Source organism: Oncorhynchus gorbuscha, unplaced genomic scaffold (assembly GCF_021184085.1).
Source record: "Oncorhynchus gorbuscha isolate QuinsamMale2020 ecotype Even-year unplaced genomic scaffold, OgorEven_v1.0 Un_scaffold_4150, whole genome shotgun sequence".
In the NCBI taxonomy this organism is placed as follows: domain Eukaryota; kingdom Metazoa; phylum Chordata; class Actinopteri; order Salmoniformes; family Salmonidae; genus Oncorhynchus; species Oncorhynchus gorbuscha.
In genome coordinates, this window is record NW_025748238.1 from 1,994 (window position 1) to 28,281 (window position 26,288).

A 26,288-nucleotide genomic window follows, 5' to 3' on the forward strand; every position below is an offset into this window, starting at 1 on the left:
AAAATGTTCGGCAGAGTGGTTTGGAATCATCTTTCTTATTGGTCTATTTTTTAATGACTGCATGGTGATGTCACCATGGAAGGCCCTAACTACATCCCACCAAGACAGGCAGAAATTTCACCCGGTCTTTTCAAACAGCTCTTACACTAAAAAAGGACATTGTCAAAATGTTCACCATTTCACAGTGTTATTCCAACATCAGTGTGGAAATATATAGAAAACACAGGAAAATCTCATTTTTGACTGAAATGGGCCTTTAAGATGACAGATGCTAGCTAGAGAGAGAAGGTTATTCACAGACAAGGGTATTCACAGAGACAACATAACACCAGTGTGTAGTCATTAATACGCAGACTGAGAGCAGTGTTTCTCAATCCTGGTCCTATGCACCCAAAGGGATGTCCCTTTATTTCTGACCCCTGACCCCTGGCACTAACACAGCTGATGCAACTAATCAAATATGACCCGACGGCCAGGATTGAGAGAAACGCTGACAGGGGGATGTTAATCCAGGATAATGTTTCGCCCTTTCAGATCACAATGAATATTGGGATCTCAATTACTACTGGGATCAATCATCTGAATTACAGCCTGGTCACAGAACTGTTTGTACAATCTTGCCAAAGAAGCTGTAAACGTTAAACAAGTCCGCACAAACAGATCTGAGACCAGGCTATCCCCTTTAATGATTTAGAGTACTGGAAGAAATGGGTAACCTCTGCTCTACTAAATGCCAAGCGTACAACAACATTAAAGGATGAATTCACCCAGAGGGACTCCAGGGGGGATTACCTCAGAGTCATGTCTAGTACAGAAATACAGAACAACCACAGACACACAGCTGATTGGTAGGAAGAGGTGGCTAGTAGGTAGTACAGAACCACCACAGACACACAGCTGATTGGTAGGAAGAGGTGGCTAGTAGGTAGTACAGAACCACCACAGACACACAGCTGATTGGTAGGAAGAGGTGGCTAGTAGGTAGTACAGAACCATCACAGACACACAGCTGATTGGTAGGAAGAGGTGGCTAGTAGGTAGTACAGAACCATCACAGACACACAGCTGATTGGTAGGAAGAGGTGGCTAGTAGGTAGTACAGAACCATCACAGACACACAGCTGATTGGTAGGAAGAGGTGGCTAGTAGGTAGTACAGAACCACCACAGACACACAGCTGATTGGTAGGAAGAGGTGGCTAGTAGGTAGTACAGAACCACCACAGACACACAGCTGATTGGTAGGAAGAGGTGGCTAGTAGGTAGTACAGAACCACCACAGACACACAGCTGATTGGTAGGAAGAGGTGGCTAGTAGGTAGTACAGAACCACCACAGACACACAGCTGATTGGTAGGAAGAGGTGGCTAGTAGGTAGTACAGAACCACCACAGACACACAGCTGATTGGTAGGAAGAGGTGGCTAGTAGGTAGTACAGAACCATCACAGACACACAGCTGATTGGTAGGAAGAGGTGGCTAGTAGGTAGTACAGAACCACCACAGACACACAGCTGATTGGTAGGAAGAGGTGGCTAGTAGGTAGTACAGAACCACCACAGACACACAGCTGATTGGTAGGAAGAGGTGGCTAGTAGGTAGTACAGAACCACCACAGACACACAGCTGATTGGTAGGAAGAGGTGGCTAGTAGGTAGTACAGAACCACCACAGACACACAGCTGATTGGTAGGAAGAGGTGGCTAGTAGGTAGTACAGAACCACCACAGACACACAGCTGATTGGTAGGAAGAGGTGGCTAGTAGGTAGTACAGAACCATCACAGACACACAGCTGATTGGTAGGAAGAGGTGGCTAGTAGGTAGTACAGAACCATCACAGACACACAGCTGATTGGTAGGAAGAGGTGGCTAGTAGGTAGTACAGAACCACCACAGACACACAGCTGATTGGTAGGAAGAGGTGGCTAGTAGGTAGTACAGAACCACCACAGACACACAGCTGATTGGTAGGAAGAGGTGGCTAGTAGGTAGTACAGAACCACCACAGACACACAGCTGATTGGTAGGAAGAGGTGGCTAGTAGGTAGTACAGAACCACCACAGACACACAGCTGATTGGTAGGAAGAGGTGGCTAGTAGGTAGTACAGAACCACCACAGACACACAGCTGATTGGTAGGAAGAGGTGGCTAGTAGGTAGTACAGAACCACCACAGACACACAGCTGATTGGTAGGAAGAGGTGGCTAGTAGGTAGTACAGAACCATCACAGACACACAGCTGATTGGTAGGAAGAGGTGGCTAGTAGGTAGTACAGAACCACCACAGACACACAGCTGATTGGTAGGAAGAGGTGGCTAGTAGGTAGTACAGAACCATCACAGACACACAGCTGATTGGTAGGAAGAGGTGGCTAGTAGGTAGTACAGAACCACCACAGACACACAGCTGATTGGTAGGAAGAGGTGGCTAGTAGGTAGTACAGAACCATCACAGACACACAGCTGATTGGTAGGAAGAGGTGGCTAGTAGGTAGTACAGAACCACCACAGACACACAGCTGATTGGTAGGAAGAGGTGGCTAGTAGGTAGTACAGAACCACCACAGACACACAGCTGATTGGTAGGAAGAGGTGGCTAGTAGGTAGTACAGAACCACCACAAACACACAGCTGATTGGTAGGAAGAGGTGGCTAGTAGGTAGTACAGAACCATCACAGACACACAGCTGATTGGTAGGAAGAGGTGGCTAGTAGGTAGGGGTAACCAGTCAGGTGAGGTGTGTAGTTACTAGTTACCATACCTCTCCACCCTGTAAACATCCTGCCTGCTGGGCGCCTCAAGGGCTGCGCTCACACAGGAGGACAGGAAAGGCATGCTGCTTGTCAGAGAGTTTAACAACGAAACAGATTAGCATATAGAGCTGATTAGTTAGGGAGAGAGAGGAGGTGGAGAGAACAGGAGTGGCATGGAGAAGAAGAAAGCCTGGAGGGAGAGAAGGAAAGAGACCAACCCACACAGAGAGAGAGAGACAGAGAGAGACAGAGACAGAGAGAGACAGAGAGAGACAGAGACAGAGAGAGAGAGAGAGAGAGAGAGAGAGACAGACCAACCCACACCGAGAGAGAGAGAGAGAGAGAGAGAGAGAGAGAGAGAGAGAGAGAGAGAGAGAGAGAGAGAGAGAGAGAGAGAGAGAGAGAGAGAGAGAGAGAGAGAGAGAGAGAGAGAGGCCGACCCAACCCACACCAGCCTAGGTAGGAAAGGAAGAGAGTTACTCCTAGAAGATAAGAGGGGTACGAAAGAGGAAGAGAAGCAGGGTGACGCGGTAACATTACATACTATTCCTGTTCGTCCAGACGGCTGTATCGCTGACTCCGTCTTCAGAGAGAAAACAAAAACAGAAGAAACAACGTGGCAGGGGGTCAGCTTGGTAGAGTCCTGGAGGAGAAACTAGTGATGCAGTTACTCAGGGCCAATCACAGTTCAGTTGTCTCTACAGCGACAGAGGGCCTCTGCTGGGGTTATACATAGTGGATATATTACAAACATTTCCAAACAGATTAATATACAGACCATTAGCAAATTCCTTTAACCAAAGCCACTCAACTCATACATGCACACAGTTTCTACGTATGGGTGGTCCTGGGAATTGAACCCACCGTTCCGGGGTTTCAGACGTCACGCTCTACCAAACTGAGCTAAAGAGGGTCACGAGCTTTGACGAGAGTACACATGATGTAGTCTTGAGTATTGTCTATATAATAAACAGCACCTTGAAGACCACAAATCCATAAAATGGCTGCTTATGTTTGGTTCATACTGAATTTTTAAAAAAGCATCAAACACAGATCTACAGTAGACCTAGATGTTAAGTCAAAGGGGAATCACTATCTGGATATGAGATGACTTACAAGTATTACAGGCATGCAGCAGGGGAAAACAATGTGCCTATCCATGGACCATGACCCTGGCTCTGTCCTAGCCACTCAATACAGCACAGTTATCTTAGCTACTACATCTACCAGTGGAGGCTCCTCAGAGGAAGACGGGGGAGGACCATCCTACTCAATCAATTCCAGAAAAATAAAAAAGTTCTTTTTTTAGATAAAACTATTATAAATATATTCACGTCAAAACAATACCTGACAAAAAAAAAACACACCGTCTTGCAAAGAAGCTCTACAGTAGCCTCAACAGCACACTGTAGCACCATGGTGTAGCCCGGAGGACAGATAGCTTCCATCCTCCTCTTGGTACATTGACTTCAATACAAAACGTAGGAGGCTCGTGCTTCTCGCCACCTTCCGTAGACTTACATGGTAATAATGCCCTGGCTGGTCGAGTGGTAATGCCCTGGCTGGTCTAGTGGTAATGCCCTGGCTGGTCTAGTGGTAATGCCCTGGCTGGTCTAGTGGTAATGCCCTGACTGGTCTAGTGGTAATGCCCTGACTGGTCTAGTGGTAATGCCCTGACTGGTCTAGTGGTAATGCCCTGGCTGGTCTAGTGGTAATGCCCTGGCTGGTCTAGTGGTAATGCCCTGGCTGGTCTAGTGGTAATGCCCTGGCTGGTCTAGTGGTAATGCCCTGGCTGGTCTAGTGGTAATGCCCTGGCTGGTCTAGTGGTAATGCCCTGGCTGGTCTAGTGGTAATGCCCTGGCTGGTCTAGTGGTAATGCCCTGGCTGGTCTAGTGGTAATGCCCTGGCTGGTCTAGTGGTAATGCCCTGGCTGGTCTAGTGGTAATGCCCTGGCTGGTCTAGTGGTAATGCCCTGACTGGTCTAGTGGTAATGCCCTGGCTGGTCTAGTGGTAATGCCCTGGCTGGTCTAGTGGTAATGCCCTGACTGGTCTAGTGGTAATGCCCTGACTGGTCTAGTGGTAATGCCCTGACTGGTCTAGTGGTAATGCCCTGACTGGTCTAGTGGTAATGCCCTGACTGGTCTAGTGGTAATGCCCTGACTGGTCTAGTGGTAATGCCCTATGTATTACTGTGGTAGTCTGCTGTTCAGTCACCATTACTGTGGTAGTCTACTGTTCAGTCACCCCTATGTATTACTGTGGTAGTCTGCTGTTCAGTCACCCCTATGTATTACTGTGGTAGTCTACTGTTCAGTCACCCCTATGTATTACTGTGGTAGTCTACTGTTCAGTCACCCCTATGTATTACTGTGGTAGTCTGCTGTTCAGTCACCCCTATGTATTACTGTGGTAATACATAGGGGTGACCAGCTGGCCGGTGTGTTTACGGACATATTCAATCAATCCCTATACCAGTCTGCTGTTCCCACATGCTTCAAGAGGGCCACCATTGTTCCTGTTCCCAAGAAAGCTAAGGTAACTGAGCTAAACGACTACCGCCCCGTAGCACTCACTTCCGTCATCATGAAGTGCTTTGAGAGACTAGTCAAGGACCATATCACCTCCACCCTACCTGACACCCTAGACCCACTCCAATTTGCTTACCGCCCAAATAGGTCCACAGACGATGCAATCTCAACCACACTGCACACTGCCCTAACCCACCTGGACAAGAGGAATACCTATGTGAGAATGCTGTTCATCGACTACAGCTCGGCATTCAACACCATAGTACCCTCCAAGCTCGTCATCAAGCTCGAGACCCTGGGTCTCGACCCCGCCCTGTGCAACTGGGTACTGGACTTCCTGACGGGCCGCCCCCAGGTGGTGAGGGTAGGCAACAACATCTCCTCCCCGCTGATCCTCAACACGGGGGCCCCACAAGGGTGCGTTCTGAGCCCTCTCCTGTACTCCCTGTTCACCCACGACTGCGTGGCCACGCACGCCTCCAACTCAATCATCAAGTTTGCGGACGACACAACAGTGGTAGGCTTGATTACCAACAACGACGAGACGGCCTACAGGGAGGAGGTGAGGGCCCTTGGAGTGTGGTGTCAGGAAAATAACCTCACACTCAACGTCAACAAAACTAAGGAGATGATTGTGGACTTCAGGAAACAGCAGAGGGAACACCCCCCTATCCACATCGATGGAACAGTAGTGGAGAGGGTAGCTAGTTTTAAGTTCCTCGGCATACACATCACAGACAAACTGAATTGGTCCACTCACACTGACAGCGTCGTGAAGAAGGCGCAGCAGCGCCTATTCAACCTCAGGAGGCTGAAAAAAATTCGGCTTGTCACCAAAAGCACTCACAAACTTCTACAGATGCACAATCGAGAGCATCCTGGCGGGCTGTATCACCGCCTGGTACGGCAACTGCTCCGCCCTCAACCGTAAGGCTCTCCAGAGGGTAGTGAGGACTGCACAACGCATCACCGGGGGCAAACTACCTGCCCTCCAGGACACCTACACCACCCGTTGTTACAGAAAGGCCATAAAGATCATCAAGGACATCAACCACCGAACCACTGCCTGTTCACCCCGCTATCATCCAGAAGGCGAGGTCAGTACAGGTGCATCAAAGCTGGGACCGAGAGACTGAAAAACAGCTTCTATCTCAAGGCCATCAGACTGTTAAATAGCCACCACTAACATTGAGTGGCTGCTGCCAACACACTGTCATTGACACTGACCCAACTCCAGCCATTTTAATAATGGGAATTGATGGAAATGATGTAAATATATATATATATATATATATATATATATATATATATATATATCACTAGCCACTTTAAACAATGCTACCTTATATAATGTTACTTACCCTACATTATTCATCTCATATGCATATGTATATACTGTACTCTACAACATCGACTGCATCCTTATGTAACACATGTATCACTAGCCACTTTAACTATGCCACTTTGTTTACTTTGTCTACACACTCATCTCATATGTATATACTGTACTCGATACCATCTACTGTATGCTGCTCTGTACCATCACTCATTCATATATCCTTATGTACATGTTCCTTATCCCCTTACACTGTGTATAAGACAGTAGTTTTTTTTTGGAATTGTTAGTTAGATTACTTGTTGGTTATCACTGCATTGTCGGAACTAGAAGCACAAGCATTTCGCTACACTCGCATTAACATCTGCTAACCATGTGTATGTGACAAATAAAATTTGATTTGATTTGATTTGGTAGTCTACTGTTCAGTCACCATTACTGTGGTAGTCTACTGTTCAGTCACCCCTATGTATTACTGTGGTAGTGTACTGTTCAGTCACCATTACTGTGGTAGTCTACTGTTCAGTCACCCCTATGTATTACTGTGGTAGTCTGCTGTTCAGTCACCCCTATGTATTACTGTGGTAGTCTACTGTTCAGTCACCATTACTGTGGTAGTCTACTGTTCAGTCACCCCTATGTATTACTGTGGTAGTCTACTGTTCAGTCACCATTACTGTGGTAGTCTACTGTTCAGTCACCCCTATGTATTACTGTGGTAGTCTGCTGTTCAGTCACCCCTATGTATTACTGTGGTAGTCTACTGTTCAGTCACCATTACTGTGGTAGTCTACTGTTCAGTCACCCCTATGTATTACTGTGGTAGTCTGCTGTTCAGTCACCCCTATGTATTACTGTGGTAGTCTGCTGTTCAGTCACCCCTACGTATTACTGTGGTAGTCTACTGTTCAGTCACCATTACTGTGGTAGTCTACTGTTCAGTCACCCCTATGTATTACTGTGGTAGTCTGCTGTTCAGTCACCCCTATGTATTACTGTGGTAGTCTACTGTTCAGTCACCCCTATGTATTACTGTGGTAGTCTACTGTTCAGTCACCATTACTGTGGTAGTCTACTGTTCAGTCACCCCTATGTATTACTGTGGTAGTCTACTGTTCAGTCACCATTACTGTGGTAGTCTACTGTTCAGTCACCATTACTGTGGTAGTCTACTGTTCAGTCACCATTACTGTGGTAGTCTACTGTCCCAGAGGCTCTACTGAACTGTGGTCGTATGTCAATCCTTCTGTCAGTGTTGATCTCCTTCTGTTCCACTCTCCCCCACTCCTCCTCCTCCTCCTCCTCCTCCTCAGCCTAGGTGGCGCTAAGAGTACTGTGTGGCATCAAAGCTGTGGGTTCAATTCCAACAGGGATCAAATACTAAACATGTCTGTGTTCTTTCCCCGGGGTGTCTCAGCCTGTGTGTCTCAGTTGCTTACCTGTCTGCATCAGTGACCAGCGCCAAGCGGCCGTAGTCCCACGCCACCTTCCTCAAGATGGAGAACACAAACAGGAGTACCTAGGAAACACACACACACACACACGTTAAAGCAGGACAACTAGGAAGGCCACACACACATCAAAACAGGATAACTAGGAAGGCCACACACACACACACACACACACACGTTAAAACAGGATAACCAGGTAGGCCACACACACACACACATCAAAACAGGATAACTAGGTAGGCCACACACACACATCAAAACAGGATAACTAGGAAGGCCACACACACACATCAAAACAGGATAACTAGGTAGGCCACACACACACACACACACGTTAAAACAGGATAACTAGGTAGGCCACACACACACACACACGTTAAAACAGGATAACTAGGTAGGCCACACACACACACACACGTTAAAACAGGATAACTAGGAAGGCCACACACACACATCAAAACAGGATAACTAGGTAGGCCACACACACACACACACACGTTAAAACAGGATAACTAGGTAGGCCACACACACACACACACGTTAAAACAGGATAACTAGGTAGGCCACACACACACACACATCAAAACAGGATAACTAGGAAGGCCACACACACACGTTAAAACAGGATAACTAGGAAGGCCACACACACACGTTAAAACAGGATAACTAGGAAGGCCACACACACACGTTAAAACAAACACAAACCGACCACTTGTCAAAAGGTCATCCTTCATCTTCAATAGGGAGGGAGAGGTCCCAATGTACACAGAGGGGGTAGGAGCCTCACCATACATTAGGCAGGCTGCCTTCCCAATGTACACAGGGGGGGGTAGGAGCCTCACCATACATTAGGCAGGCTGCCTTCCCAATGTACACAGAGGGGGGGGGTGGGAGCCTCACCATACATTAGGCAGGCTGCCTTCCCAATGTACACAGAGAGGGGGGGGTGGGAGCCTCACCATACATTAGGCAGGCTGCCTTCCCAATGTACACAGAGAGGGGGGGTGGTAGGAGCCTCACCATACATTAGGCAGGCTGCCTTCCCAATGTACACAGAGGGGGGTGGTAGGAGCCTCACCATACATTAGGCAGGGGGGTAGGAGCCTCACCATACATTAGGCAGGCTGCCTTCCCAATGTACACAGGGGGGGGTAGGAGCCTCACCATACATTAGGCAGGCTGCCTTCCCAATGTACACAGAGGGGGGGGGTGGTAGGAGCCTCACCATACATTAGGCAGGCTGCCTTCCCAATGTACACAGGGGGGGTAGGAGCCTCACCATACATTAGGCAGGCTGCCTTCCCAATGTACACAGGGGGGGGTAGGAGCCTCACCATACATTAGGCAGGCTGCCTTCCCAATGTACACAGAGAGGGGGGGGGTAGGAGCCTCACCATACATTAGGCAGGCTGCCTTCCCAATGTACACAGAGAGAGGGGGGCTGCCTTCCCAATGTACACAGAGAGAGGGGGGGGTAGGAGCCTCACCATACATTAGGCAGGCTGCCTTCCCAATGTACACAGGGGGGGTGTAGGAGCCTCACCATACATTAGGCAGGCTGCCTTCCCAATGTACACAGAGAGGGGGGTAGGAGCCTCACCATACATTAGGCAGGCTGCCTTCCCAATGTACACAGAGAGAGAGGGGGGGGGCTGCCTTCCCAATGTACACAGAGAGAGAGGGGGGTAGGAGCCTCACCATACATTAGGCAGGCTGCCTTCCCAATGTACACAGGGGGTAGGAGCCTCACCATACATTAGGCAGGCTGCCTTCCCAATGTACACAGAGGGGGGGGGGGGGGGGTAGGAGCCTCACCATACATTAGGCAGGCTGCCTTCCCAATGTACACAGAGGGGGGGGGGGGCAGGCTGCCTTCCCAATGTACACAGAGGGGGGGGCAGGCTGCCTTCCCAATGTACACAGAGGGGGGGGGGGGGCAGGCTGCCTTCCCAAGCATGTTACTTTAGGGAAGTGAAATACCTTCAGGGGTTGATTTATGTCAGATCTAACCAATCACAGCTCCGTCTACATGAAGGAAAACATCAGATCTAACCAATCACAGCTCCGTCTACATGAAGGAAAACATCAGATCTAACCAATCACAGCTCCGTCTACATGAAGGAAAACATCAGATCTAACCAATCACAGCTCCGTCTACATGAAGGAAAACATCAGATCTAACCAATCACAGCTCCGTCTACATGAAGGAAAACATCAGATCTAACCAATCACAGCTCCGTCTACATGAAGGAAAACATCTAGACATGTCACATCAGCTGTACAACCCTGACTCTCGGGTTTGTGTGTGAGGTATGCGTGTGTGTGCGTGTGTGGTATGCGTGTGTGTGTGTGTGTGTGTGTGTGTGTGAGGTATGCATGTGTGAGGTGTGCGTGTGTGTGTGTGTGTGTGTGAGGTGTGCGCGTGTGTGTGTGTGAGGTGTGCGTGTGGTGTGTGTGAGGTGTGCGTGAGGTGTGTGTGAGGTGTGCGTGTGTGTGTGTGTGTGTGGGGCTGAAGAAACCTATCTGATGTATCAGGTGAAAAATAAAGTTGTGTTATACTGTATACTCATCTCTGTTTGACCTTTGAACTCTTGCGTTTTGACTCACCAGGAAGCACATGAAGTCGAGTGCGAGCACAGTGGGCACCCCTCCGAAGGGCAGGCCCTGGAGCACGGTGGATCGGATACGGGCGGTGTAGCAGTAGTCCCTGGAGGTCTCACCCCCACCAGAGGTGTTGCTCTGCTGGGTGGGGCAGTTACCAAGGACCCCTCCGGGACACATGGCCCCATGGACCCCCCCTTGGGCCCCCCACATCACCACACCCACCATCAGCAGTATAGACATGCTGAGGCTTCAGTTAAGATTCAGCTCCGAACTCACTGCAGCATCTTTACCACCTGGAGGAGAGAAGAGCAGGGAATTTAGGCAATTCAGAGGTAGGGAATGATATTAGTCCAATTTCACACATGTACAGGAGTGCCTTGTATAATTGGACGCTTCTGCTAAGGAGGGTATCAGAAACACCGGTTATAAAACGGTTGGGTGTTATCTAGACTTCCATACCATGCCTGTGTCATCCAGGGACAATTATTTTAATTTTTTTATTACGTTTACTTAACAGAATGCTAACAAAATGCTAACAAAATGCTAACAAGTACTAAGGAATTCCCATAGTAAATGCTAGGTAAATGCTAAGGAGCACATGATAAATTATGTATTACTAGGACATGCAAGTAACTGAAAACAAAGTTTGCAGCACGCAAAAAACAAACAAATATTAGGCAGCAGGTATCTGACAGGGGATTGTGTCTGCTGCTGTTACCAAGAAGCTAGATCTTGCAAAGCCACTTTGCTAACATTAGCAAAAACCCAGCTAAAGAAAATGCAATAAGCCACAACTTAACTTAATAGTTAAGATATATAGCTGTCAAAAATGAGTGAATTTCATACTTGGCCACCTCACTAAAGTTGGCCGCAGGAATAACTGACCTCAAGAAGCTCCCGTTTTACCCATTGTGCTCCTATTTAAATAAACAGACGTGATTGGCTCCTATTTAAATAAAGACGTGAATGGCTCTATGTAAATAAACAGACGTGAATGGCTCTATGTAAATAAACAGACGTGAATGGCTCTATGTAAATAAACAGACGTGAATGGCTCTATGTAAATAAACAGACGTGAATGGCTCTATGTAAATAAACAGACGTGAATGGCTCTATGTAAATAAACAGACGTGAATGGCTCTATGTAAATAAACAGACGTGAATGGCTCTATGTAAATAAACAGACGTGAATGGCTCTATGTAAATAAACAGACGTGAATGGCTCTATGTAAATAAACAGACGTGAATGGCTCTATGTAAATAAACAGACGTGAATGGCTCTATGTAAATAAACAGACGTGAATGGCTCTATGTTATAGATGTCTGAAAGCATCTCCTCTCAGAAACAGTCTGAAAGCATCTCCTCTCAGAAACAGTCTGAAAACACCTGCTCTCAGAAACAGTCTGAAAACACCTGCTCTCAGAAACAGTCTGAAAACACCTGCTCTCAGAAACAGTCTGAAAACACCTGCTCTCAGAAACAGTCTGAAAACAGCTGCTCTCAGAAACAGTCTGAAAACACCTCCTCTCAGAAACAGTCTGAAAACACCTGCTCTCAGAAACAGTCTGAAAACACCTGCTCTCAGAAACAGTCTGAAAACACCTGCTCTCAGAAACAGTCTGAAAACACCTGCTCTCAGAAACAGTCTGAAAACACCTCCTCTCAGAAACAGTCTGAAAACACCTGCTCTCAGAAACAGTCTGAAAACACCTGCTCTCAGAAACAGTCTGAAAACACCTGCTCTCAGAAACAGTCTGAAAACACCTGCTCTCAGAAACAGTCTGAAAACACCTGCTCTCAGAAACAGTCTGAAAACACCTGCTCTCAGAAACAGTCTGAAAACACCTGCTCTCAGAAACAGTCTGAAAACACCTGCTCTCAGAAACAGTCTGAAAACACCTGCTCTCAGAAACAGTCTGAAAACATCTCCTCTCAGAAACAGTCTGAAAACATCTCATTAGGACCTGATGGAGAAACAAATAGAGCCCTGAGTACCAGGCCATTAGGACCTGATGGAGGGACAATAGAGCCCTGAGTACCAGCCCATTAGGACCTGATGGAGGGACAATAGAGCCCTGAGTACCAGCCCATTAGGACCTGATGGAGGGACAATAGAGCCCTGAGTACCAGGTCATTAGGACCTGATGGAGGGACAATAGAGCCCTGAGTACCAGGCCATTAGGACCTGATGGAGGGACAATAGAGCCCTGAGTACCAGGTCATTAGGACCTGATGGAGGGACAATAGAGCCCTGAGTACCAGCCCATTAGGACCTGATGGAGGGACAATAGAGCCCTGAGTACCAGGCCATTAGGACCTGATGGAGGGACAATAGAGCCCTGAGTACCAGGCCATTAGGACCTGATGGAGGGACAATAGAGCCCTGAGTACCAGGTCATTAGGACCTGATGGAGGGACAATAGAGCCCTGAGTACCAGGCCATTAGGACCTGATGGAGGGACAATAGAGCCCTGAGTACCAGCCCATTAGGACCTGATGGAGGGACAATAGAGCCCTGAGTACCAGGCCATTAGGACCTGATGGAGGGACAATAGAGCCCTGAGTACCAGGTCATTAGGACCTGATGGAGGGACAATAGAGCCCAAAGTACCAGCCCATTAGGACCTGATGGAGGGACAATAGAGCCCTGAGTACCAGGTCATTAGGACTTAGATGGCCGTTTGCTAGTTGGATACTACCAACACATGTCCAGGGTGCATAAAATGAGATTACCGTAAATCTCATTGTGGTCATGTCTCATGACTGCAGAAGTGGCGGTAATACGGTCATCTCAGCAGACAGGCATGTATCCATTAAGGTTTTCAACTCCTCTTAACAGAGGACACAACTGTTGTAACATAATGAATACTAAACTGAAAACATGAATAATCTAATCTGGTACAGAACACGATGAGCTAAAATGGTATTGTGTTCTGTTATTAAAGTCAGATGTTATTACTATATTAATAGCATGGTTATGATGTCTACGTCACGCTTCTCATCTGAACAGTCAGATCAGGTCGTCTCAAAACAAAAGCCTTTGTATTAACGTTGGGGGAAGGGGTCAAAAAGATGAGGGAAGACTACAGTAGCTGAACAAGCAGTCTTGCAGATTGTTTGAGGGATAGTTTATACATGGTAAATGGGTCAAAGGCTCCGGTAATGGTGTGGTTTAAGAAGAGAACATGTGGTTAAAACTAGTGCACTACGTTACCCATAGGCCTCTGGTCAAAACTAGTGCACTACGTTACCCATAGGCCTCTGGTCAAAACTAGTGCACTACGTTACCCATAGGCCTCTGGTCAAAACTAGTGCACTACGTTACCCATAGGCCTCTGGTCAAAACTAGTGCACTACGTTACCCATAGGCCTCTGGTCAAAACTAGTGCACTACGTTACCCATAGGCCTCTGGTCAAAACTAGTGCACTACGTTACCCATAGGCCTCTGGTCAAAACTAGTGCACTACGTTACCCATAGGCCTCTGGTCAAAACTAGTGCACTACGTTACCCATAGGCCTCTGGTCAAAACTAGTGCACTATGTTACCCATAGGCCTCTGGTCAAAACTAGCTATATAGAGAATAGGGTGCCATTTGGGACCCAGTCTCGTCTCCTCTCCGGGTTGAGACCGTGATGTCTCGTCTCCTCTCCGGGTTGAGACCGTGATGTCTCGTCTCCTCTCCGGGTTGAGACCGTGATGTCACGTCTCCTCTCCGGGTTGAGACGGTGGGGTCTCGTCTCCTCTCCGGGTTGAGACGGTGGGGTCTCGTCTCCTCTCCGGGTTGAGACGGTGGGGTCTCGTCTCCTCTCCGGGTTGAGACGGTGGGGTCTCGTCTCCTCTCCGGGTTGAGACGGTGGGGTCTCGTCTCCTCTCCGGGTTGAGACGGTGGGGTCTCGTCTCCTCTCCGGGTTGAGACGGTGGGGTCTCGTCTCCTCTCCGGGTTGAGACGGTGGGGTCTCGTCTCCTCTCCGGGTTGAGACGGTGGGGTCTCGTCTCAGGGTTGAGAATGTGGTGTCTATACCCTCTATTAATCTATTGTTCTCTAGCAGCCTCCCTCTGTCCTCTGTCCCTCTCGCCATTCCTTGACCTTTCACCTCTCTCCCTCCTTCTCCGTTCCTTGCTCTCTCAACTCCCGGCCACTCTCTCTGTCAGCGTGATGTCACAGCATTCCAGGAGGAGTATTAATGGGTTAGTGTTGGGACAGATGAGCAGAACAGCGCTGGTAATGTGTGTGTGTGGGGTAATGTTGGTGTTAGTAGGTCGAAGGGCAAAGAGGCAGAGAAAAATAACAGTTTTTTTGCAGTACACACATCAGATTGCTTGTTAGCCTCTTAGCCCATTAGCCTAGTCTGAGAAACGCCTCTTAGCCCATTAGCCTAGTCTGAGAAACGCCTCTTAGCCCATTAGCCTAGTCTGAGAAACGCCCATTAGCCTAGTCTGAGAAACGCCTCTTAGCCTAGTCTGAGAAACGCCTCTTAGCCCATTAGCCTAGTCTGAGAAACGCCTCTTAGCCCATTAGCCTAGTCTGAGAAACGCCTCTTAGCCCATTAGCCTAGTCTGAGAAACGCCTCTTAGCCCATTAGCCTAGTCTGAGAAACGCCTCTTAGCCCATTAGCCTAGTCTGAGAAACGCCTCTTAGCCCATTAGCCTAGTCTGAGAAACGCCTCTTAGCCCATTAGCCTAGTCTGAGAAACGCCTCTTAGCCCATTAGCCTAGTCTGAGAAACGCCTCTTAGCCCATTAGCCTAGTCTGAGAAACGCCTCTTAGCCCATTAGCCTAGTCTGAGAAACGCCTCTTAGCCCATTAGCCTAGTCTGAGAAACGCCTCTTAGCCCATTAGCCTAGTCTGAGAAACGCCTCTTAGCCCATTAGCCTAGTCTGAGAAACGCCTCTTAGCCCATTAGCCTAGTCTGAGAAACGCCTCTTAGCCCATTAGCCTAGTCTGAGAAACGCCCCTTAGCCCATTAGCCTAGTCTGAGAAACGCCCCTTAGCCCATTAGCCTAGTCTGAGAAACGCCTCTTAGCCCATTAGCCTAGTCTGAGAAACGCCCATTAGCCTAGTCTGAGAAACGCCCATTAGCCTAGTCTGAGAAACGCCTCTTAGCCTAGTCTGAGAAACGCCTCTTAGCCCATTAACCTAGTCTGAGAAACGCCTCTTAGCTCGTTAGCCTAGTCTGAGAGACGCCTCTTAGCCTAGTCTGAGAAACGCCTCTTAGCCCATTAGCCTAGTCTGAGAAACGCCTCTTAGCCCATTAGCCTAGTCTGAGAAACGCCTCTTAGCCCATTAGCCTAGTCTGAGAAACGCCTCTTAGCCCATTAGCCTAGTCTGAGAAACGCCCCTTAGCCCATTAGCCTAGTCTGAGAAACGCCCCTTAGCCCATTAGCCTAGTCTGAGAAACGCCTCTTAGCCCATTAGCCTAGTCTGAGAAACGCCCATTAGCCTAGTCTGAGAAACGCCCATTAGCCTAGTCTGAGAAACGCCTCTTAGCCCATTAACCTAGTCTGAGAAACGCCTCTTAGCTCGTTAGCCTAGTCTGAGAGACGCCTCTTAGCCTAGTCTGAGAAACGCCTCTTAGCCCATTAGCCTAGTCTGAGAAACGCCTCTTAGCCCATTAGCCTAGTCTGAGAAACGCCTCTTAGCCCATTAGCCTAGTCTGAGAAACGCCTCTTAGCCCATTAGCCTAGTCTGAGAAACGCCTCTTAGCCCATTAGCCTAGTCTGAGAAACGCCTCTTAGCCCATTAGCCTAGTCTGAGAAACGCCTCTTAGCCCATTAGCCTAGTCTGAGAAACGCCTCTTAGCCCATTAGCCTAGTCTGAGAAACGCCTCTTAGCCCATTAGCCTAGTCTGAGAAACGCCTCTTAGCCCATTAGCCTAGTCTGAGAAACGCCTCTTAGCCCATTAGCCTAGTCTGAGAAACGCCTCTTAGCCCATTAGCCTAGTCTGAGAAACGCCTCTTAGCCCATTAGCCTAGTCTGAGAAACGCCTCTTAGCCCATTAGCCTAGTCTGAGAAACGCCTCTTAGCCCATTAGCCTAGTCTGAGAAACGCCTCTTAGCCTAGTCTGAGAAACGCCTCTTAGCCCATTAGCCTAGTCTGAGAAACGCCTCTTAGCCCATTAGCCTAGTCTGAGAAACGCCTCTTAGCCCATTAGCCTAGTCTGAGAAACGCCTCTTAGCCCATTAGCCTAGTCTGAGAAACGCCTCTTAGCCCATTAGCCTAGTCTGAGAAACGCCTCTTAGCCCATTAGCCTAGTCTGAGAAACGCCTCTTAGCCCGTTAGCCTAGTCTGAGAAACGCCTCTTAGCTCGTTAGCCTAGTCTGAGAAACGCCTCTTAGCTCGTTAGCCTAGTCTGAGAAACGTCTCTTAGCCTAGTCTGAGAAACGCCTCTTAGCCCATTAGCCTAGTCTGAGAAACGCCTCTTAGCCCATTAGCCTAGTCTGAGAAACGCCTCTTAGCCCATTAGCCTAGTCTGAGAAACGCCTCTTAGCCCATTAGCCTAGTCTGAGAAACGCCTCTTAGCCCATTAGCCTAGTCTGAGAAACGCCTCTTAGCCCATTAGCCTAGTCTGAGAAACGCCTCTTAGCCCGTTAGCCTAGTCTGAGAAACGCCTCTTAGCCCGTTAGCCTAGTCTGAGAAACGCCTCTTAGCCCGTTAGCCTAGTCTGAGAAACGCCTCTTAGCCCGTTAGCCTAGTCTGAGAAACGCCTCTTAGCCCATTAGCCTAGTCTGAGAAACGCCTTTTAGCCCATTAGCCTAGTCTGGGAAACGCCTTTTAGCCTAGACTGAGAAACGCCTCGTAGCCTAGTTTGCGAAACACCTCTTAACCTAGTCTGAGAATAGCTTCCAAGCCAAACCACTGCTGGGGGCATTACCACAACTATCCCCTACGCCATCCCAGGGGTTGTTCAACTTTTTAATCGAGGGGACACAAGAAACACTGCTGGTTTGACAGTCTGCTGTGTGTGTTGCAGTCAAATTTCTACACCAAGGCAGAGAGCATGAATCTAATGTCCCATATAATGTGGTAACGATGAGTCGATATCCACAGTCTATTGTTATCTGGGCACATGTATTTTCTCTTGTGTGCAGGGTAAGACATTAACAATGGCCACTGGGGGCAGGTAAAAACACACACGAGCTGTCCAGAGCAACACAACTCTACTCGCTGAGCTTATTTATTTAAGTCAAAGTGATTTACAAAAGTAAACCTTTAATAATGAACATACTACCAATATGGCGGCGACAGTTGATTCAGCGTAGCTAGCCTACTGTAGCAACCTTTAATAATGAACATACTACCAATATGGGGGAGACAGTTGATTCAGCGTAGCTAGCCTACTGTAGCAACCTTTAATAATGAACATACTACCAATATGGCGGAGACAGTTGATTCAGCGTAGCTAGCCTACTGTAGCAGTGTCCATCTCCCTGTTGGCACATTTGTCTTAAAAAAAGAGGCAGTGTCCTATTTTCAAATCTTCTCAAAACTCAAAGTTGCATGGCCTTTATCAAAAACTGTCATCAACTTTAGATTTCAAGATATCTTAACTGATACCAAATTTGCTTTGACTAATAAATGATGGTTAAGTCAACTAGCCATTTGTCAGTATAACCTACTATTCAAAGGTGAAGGTGAACAGACTATAGATGACTGGACAGACTATAGATGACTGGACAGACTATAGATGACTGGACAGACTATAGATGACTGGACAGACTATAGATGACTGGACAGACTATAGGTGACTGGACAGACTATAGATGACTGGACAGACTATAGATGACTGGACAGACTATAGGTGACTGGACAGACTATAGGTGACTGGACAGACTATAGGTGACTGGACAGACTATAGGTGACTGGACAGACTATAGGTGACTGGACAGACTATAGATGTCTGGACAGGGTGAACCAACTATAGATGACTGGACAGGGTGGACAGACTATAGATGACTGGACAGACTATAGATGACTGGACAGACTATAGATGTCTGGACAGGGTGAACCAACTATAGATGACTGGACAGACTATAGATGACTGGACAGACTATAGATGACTGGACAGACTATAGATGTCTGGACAGGGTGAACCAACTATAGATGACTGGACAGGGTGGACAGACTATAGATGACTGGACAGACTATAGATGACTGGACAGACTATAGATGTCTGGACAGGGTGAACCAACTATAGATGACTGGACAGGGTGGACAGACTATAGGTGACTGGACAGACTATAGATGACTGGACAGACTATAGATGACTGGACAGACTATAGATGACTGGACAGACTATAGGTGACTGGACAGACTATAGGTGACTGGACAGACTATAGGTGACTGGACAGACTATAGGTGACTGGACAGACTATAGATGTCTGGACAGGGTGAACCAACTATAGATGACTGGACAGGGTGGACAGACTATAGATGACTGGACAGACTATAGATGACTGGACAGACTATAGATGTCTGGACAGGGTGAACCAACTATAGATGACTGGACAGACTATAGATGACTGGACAGACTATAGATGTCTGGACAGGGTGAACCAACTATAGATGACTGGACAGGGTGGACAGACTATAGATGACTGGACAGACTATAGATGACTGGACAGACTATAGATGACTGGACAGACTATAGATGTCTGGACAGGGTGAACCAACTATAGATGACTGGACAGGGTGGACAGACTATAGATGACTGGACAGACTATAGATGACTGGACAGACTATAGGTGACTGGACAGACTATAGGTGACTGGACAGGGTGAACAGACTATAGATGACTGGACAGACTATAGATGACTGGACAGACTATAGATGACTGGACAGACTATAGATGACTGGACAGACTATAGATGACTGGACAGACTATAGATGACTGGACAGACTATAGATGACTGGACAGACTATAGATGACTGGACAGACTATAGATGACTGGACAGACTATAGATGACTGGACAGACTATAGATGTCTGGACAGACTATAGATGACTGGACAGGGTGAACAGACTATAGATGTCTGGACAGACTATAGATGTCTGGACAGACTATAGATGTCTGGACAGACTATAGATGACTGGACAGACTATAGATGACTGGACAGACTATAGATGTCTGGACAGGGTGAACAGACTATAGATGACTGGACAGACTATAGATGACTGGACAGACTATAGATGACTGGACAGACTATAGGTGACTGGACAGACTATAGGTGACTGGACAGGGTGGACAGACTATAGATGACTGGACAGACTATAGATGACTGGACAGACTATAGATGACTGGACAGACTATAGATGACTGGACAGACTATAGATGACTGGACAGACTATAGATGACTGGACAGACTATAGATGACTGGACAGACTAGATGACTGGACAGGGTGAACAGACTATAGATGTCTGGACAGACTATAGATGACTGGACAGACTATAGATGACTGGACAGACTATAGGTGACTGGACAGACTATAGGTGACTGGACAGACTATAGATGACTGGACAGGGTGGACAGACTATAGATGACTGGACAGACTATAGATGACTGGACAGACTATAGATGACTGGACAGACTATAGATGACTGGACAGACTATAGATGACTGGACAGGGTGAACAGACTATAGATGTCTGGACAGACTATAGATGACTGGACAGACTATAGATGACTGGACAGACTATAGATGACTGGACAGACTATAGATGACTGGACAGACTATAGATGACTGGACAGACTATAGATGACTGGACAGGGTGAACAGACTATAGATGTCTGGACAGACTATAGATGACTGGACAGACTATAGATGACTGGACAGGGTGAACAGACTATAGATGTCTGGACAGACTATAGATGACTGGACAGACTATAGATGACTGGACAGACTATAGATGACTGGACAGACTATAGATGACTGGACAGACTATAGATGTCTGGACAGACTATAGATGTCTGGACAGACTATAGATGTCTGGACAGACTATAGATGACTGGACAGACTATAGATGACTGGACAGACTATAGATGACTGGACAGACTATAGATGACTGGACAGACTATAGATGACTGGACAGACTATAGATGACTGGACAGACTATAGATGACTGGACAGACTATAGATGACTGGACAGACTATAGATGACTGGACAGACTATAGATGACTGGACAGAGTGAACAGACTATAGATGACTGGACAGACTATAGATGACTGGACAGACTATAGATGACTGGACAGGGTGGACAGGCTATAGATGACTGGACAGACTATAGATGACTGGACAGACTATAGATGACTGGACAGGGTGGACAGACTATAGATGACTGGACAGACTATAGATGACTGGACAGGGTGGACAGACTATAGATGACTGGACAGGGTGAACAGACTATAGATGACTGGACAGGGTGGACAGGCTATAGATGACTGGACAGACTATAGATGACTGGACAGAGTGAACAGACTATAGATGACTGGACAGACTATAGATGACTGGACAGACTATAGATGACTGGACAGACTATAGATGACTGGACAGACTATAGATGACTGGACAGACTATAGATGACTGGACAGACTATAGATGACTGGACAGGGTGGACAGGCTATAGATGACTGGACAGACTATAGATGACTGGACAGGGTGAACAGACTATAGATGACTGGACAGACTATAGATGACTGGACAGACTATAGATGACTGGACAGACTATAGATGACTGGACAGACTATAGATGACTGGACAGACTATAGATGACTGGACAGACTATAGATGACTGGACAGACTATAGATGACTGGACAGACTATAGATGACTGGACAGACTATAGATGACTGGACAGACTATAGATGACTGGACAGACTATAGATGACTGTCCTTCTGTAGCTCAGTTGGTAGAGCATGGCGCTTGTAACGCCAGGGTAGTGGGTTCGATCCCCGGGACCACCCATACGTAGAATGTATGCACACATGACTGTAAGTCGCTTTGGATAAAAGCGTCTGCTAAATGGCATATATTATTATTATTATTATGACTGGACAGACTATAGATGACTGGACAGACTATAGATGACTGGACAGACTATAGATGACTGGACAGACTATAGATATATAATAATAATATAATAATATATGCCATTTAGCAGACGCTTTTATCCAAAGCGACTTACAGTCATCTTTGTCCAGTCATCTATAGTTGGTTCACCCTGTCCAGACACTTACAGTCATGTGTGCATACATTCTATGACTGGACAGACTATAGATGACTGGACAGACTATAGATGACTGGACAGACTATAGATGACTGGACAGACTATAGATGACTGGACAGACTATAGATGACTGGACAGACTATAGATGACTGGACAGGGTGAACAGACTATAGACGACTGGACAGACTATAGATGACTGGACAGACTATAGATGACTGGACAGACTATAGATGACTGGACAGACTATAGATGACTGGACAGACTATAGATGACTGGACAGACTATAGATGTCTGGACAGGGTGAACCAACTATAGATGACTGGACAGACTATAGATGACTGGACAGGGTGGACAGACTATAGATGACTGGACAGACTATAGATGACTGGACAGACTATAGATGTCTGGACAGGGTGAACCAACTATAGATGACTGGCCAGACTATAGATGTCTGGACAGGGTGAACCAACTATAGATGACTGGACAGGGTGGACAGACTATAGATGACTGGACAGACTATAGATGACTGGACAGGGTGAACCAACTATAGATGACTGGACAGACTATAGATGACTGGACAGGGTGGACAGACTATAGATGACTGGACAGACTATAGATGACTGGACAGGGTGAACCAACTATAGATGACTGGACAGACTATAGATGACTGGACAGGGTGGACAGACTATAGATGACTGGACAGACTATAGATGACTGGAAAGGGTGAACAGACTATAGATCATTTCTTCACAGGTTAGATTTAATTATTAATCATTTCAATGTTGCTTGAGTTTTTTTTTTTTTTTTTTAAACCAACTCGAACCACCCGCGGGCCATACTGAGCGGGCTCACGGGCCAGTCTGAACGGGCTCACGGGCCAGTCTGAACGGGCCAGTCTTGAGTTTGACACGTCATCTAGCCTACATCTTCCTCCTGAACTATAGAACAGGTTAACTCTGCAAGTTCAGACCCATCTACAGAACTGAATGGAAGCAACAGCATACTTTCCTAAGAAATCAATGACTCACATGAAGAAAAACAAGCATACTTACACATGCTTATCAGAACTGACGAGTCATTATCAGTCTAGGATGTTCCAAAATGGCACCCTATTCCCTACATAGTGCACTAGGGCCCATAAGGTTCTGGTCAGAAGTAGTGCACTATGTAGGACATAGGGTCCCATTTGGGACTGGTTAGGATTTTCCCATATTCCCATCTAGGGGACTTCTTAGAACAAACAAACCTTCGGTCTGCACTTCGACTCGTCAAATGGATGGCTGTCACTCTAGTCCACACACAGAGCGTACGGAGAGCATAGCTCAGGGTTTAGTGTGTGGTAACCTTGACTCAAAACAGTCAAAAAACACACACAAAAAAACTGTGTCTAAGTCAGAGAGAAAACACAGCAGTATCAGCCGACTGTCCAACCTACACTACAGTATCGGATGCACAACTTCCACACTGACTCAGTTTTCCAGAGGATCTCCATGATCTTTTTTCCATACTTTATATCTCGTTTTAGTCGGTTAAATTTACCCCCCCCCCCCAAAAAAAAGGTAGTCATGCTAAATGAACACAGGGGCAGCACTGTACTGACTACATGACAGTACCAGCTGTAATTAGAGATGTATAGAAACCCTGGGTTGATGATGCTATGTATTGGCCAATGAGAGGCTTTGAAGCCACAGGTCGGCCATACTGGCACTAACCAGAAGAAGCAGTCCTCCATAGGAATTCTACAGCATTTCAATTCAAATGGACTCATTTAAGTATTTTTTGTTGTATTGAGGATCAGCAACATTAGTAGTATTTATTGGGATCTCCACTACTCTTCCTGGGGTCCAAACAGGAAACAAAAACGACAGAAAATACATAATATGATAACGCAACATCACATAATCTCCTGGCTCTTCCTCTGCCCTCAGAAACAGCCTCAGCCTCTGCTTCCAGCCTCTGCCCTCAGAAACAGTCTCTAGCCCTCAGAAACAGTCTCTAGCCCTCAGAAACAGTCTCTAGCCCTCAGAAACAGCCTCTAGCCCTCAGAAACAGTCTCTAGCCCTCAGAAACAGCCTCTAGCCCTCAGAAACAGCCTCTAGCCCTCAGAAACAGCCTCTAGCCCTCAGAAACAGCCTCTAGCCCTCAGAAACAGCCTCTAGCCCTCAGAAACAGCCTCTAGCCCTCAGAAACAGCCTCTAGCCCTCAGAAACAGCCTCTAGCCCTCAGAAACAGCCTCTAGCCCTCAGAAACAGTCTCTAGCCCTCAGAAACAGTCTCTAGCCCTCAGAAACAGTCTCTAGCCCTCAGAAACAGTCTCTAGCCTTCAGAAACAGCCTTCAGAAACAGGCTCCAGAAACAGGCTCCAGAAACAGGCTCCAGAAACAGGCCCAGCCTCCAGAAACAGGCCCAGCCTCCAGAAACAGGCCCAGCCTCCAGAAACAGGCCCAGCCTCCAGAAACAGGCCCAGCCTCCAGAAACAGGCCCAGCCTCCAGAAACAGGCCCAGCCTCCACAAACAGGCCCAGCCTCCACAAACAGGCCCAGCCTCCACAAACAGGCCCAGCCTCCACAAACAGGCCCAGCCTCCAGAAACAGGCCCAGCCTCCAGAAACAGGCCCAGCCTCCAGAAACAGGCCCAGCCTCCAGAAACAGGCCCAGCCTCCAGAAACAGGCACAGCCTCCAGAAACAAGCCTCAGCCTCCAGAAACAAGCCTCAGCCTCCAGAAACAGCCTCAGCCTCCAGAAACAGGCTCTGGGTCCTGTCCTGTGAGCAGTTCCAGCACCTACAAGCCAAGGATTCGGTCAAGGTCAGCCACCTACACAGAGTTGAAGGTGAATGTAAACTTCCGACTTAGCCAAATATGTTTAAAAACTCAGTTTCACAATTCCTGACATGTAATCCTCGTATTCCCTGTTTAAGGTCAGTTAGGATCACCACTTTATTTTAAGAATGTGAAATGTCAGAATAATAGTAGAGAGAATTATTTATTTCAGGTTTTATTTCTTTCATCACATTCCCAGTGGGTCAGAAGTTTACATAAACTCAATTAGTATTCGGTAGCGTTGCCTTTAAATTGTTTAACTTGGGTCAAACGTGTCGGCTAGCCTTCCAAAAGCTTTCCACAATCAGTTGGGTGTAATGGAGTCAGGTTTGTAGGCCTCCTTGCTCACACATGCTATTTCACTTCTGTCCACAAATGTTCTATAGGATTGAGGTCAGGGCTTTGTGATGGCCACTCCAATACCTTGACTTTGTTGTCCGTAAGCCATTTTGCCACAACTTTGGAAGTATGCTTGGGGTAATTGTCCATTTGGAAAACCCATTTGCAGCCAAGCTTTAACTTCCTGACTGATGTCTTGAGATGTTGCTTCAATATATCCACATAATTTTCCTGCCTCATGAAGCCATCTATTTTGTGAAGTGCACCAGACCCTCCTGCAGGAAAGCACCCCCACAACATGATGCTGCCACCCCTCGTGCTTCACGGTTGGGATGGTGTTCTTCGGCTTGCAAGCCTCCCCCTTTCTCCTCCAAACATAACAATGGTCATTATGGCCAAACAGTTCTATTTTGTTTCATCAGACCAGAGGACAATTCTCCAAAAAGTATGATATGTCCCCATGTGCAGTTGCAAACCGTAGTCTGGATGTTTTATGATGGTTTTGGAGCAATAGCTTCTTCCTTGTTGAGCGGCCTTTCAGGTTATGTCGATATAGGACTCGTTCTACTGTGGATATAGATACTTTTGTACCTGTTTTCTCCAGCATCTTCACAAGGTCCTTTGCTGCTGTTCTGGGATTCATTTGCACTTTTTGCACCAAAGTACGTTCATCTCTAGGAGACAGAATGTGTCTCCTTCCTGAGCGGTATAATGGCTGCGTGGTCCCATGGAGTTTATACTTGCATACTATTGTTTGTACAGATGAACGTGGTACCTTCAGACATTTAGAAATTGCTCCCAAGGATGAACCAGACTTGTGGAGGTCTACAATGTTTTTCTGAGGTCTTGGCTGATTTATTTTGATTTTCCCATGATGTCAAGCAAAGAGGCACTGAGTTTGAAGGTAGGCCTTGAAATACATCCACAGGTACACCTCCAATTGACTCAAATGATGTCAATTAGCCAATCAGAAGCTTCTAAAGCCATGACATCCTTTTCTGGAATTTTCCAAGCTGTTTTTCTTTTTACCTTTGTCAGCTCTGGGATTTGATCTTGCAACCTTTCGGTTACTATTCCAATGCTCTAACCACTAGGCTACCTGCCGCCTCTAACCACTAGGCTACCTGCCGCCTCTAACCACTAGGCTACCTGCCGCCTCTAACCACTAGGCTACCTGCCGCCTCTAACCACTAGGCTACCTGCCGCCTCTAACCACTAGGCTACCTGCCG

General features: G+C 47.2%; 1 protein-coding gene across 1 annotated transcript in view; it reads right to left on the reverse strand.

The window, feature by feature from the left end:
• Positions 1–2,764: 2,764 nt before the first annotated feature.
• Positions 2,765–26,288, reverse strand: part of LOC124028432 (CSC1-like protein 2) — a gene marked incomplete at its 3' end in the record, with an annotated part of 29,162 nt that continues 5,638 nt past the window's right edge. The window contains exons 2-5 of the mRNA XM_046340483.1: positions 10,679–10,968; positions 8,060–8,139; positions 3,301–3,339; positions 2,765–2,839 (exon numbers count right to left, since the gene is read on the reverse strand). Of these exons, the coding sequence (XP_046196439.1) occupies positions 2,765–2,839; positions 3,301–3,339; positions 8,060–8,139; positions 10,679–10,915 (431 nt within the window). The remainder of the gene's footprint in view (positions 2,840–3,300; positions 3,340–8,059; positions 8,140–10,678; positions 10,969–26,288) is intronic.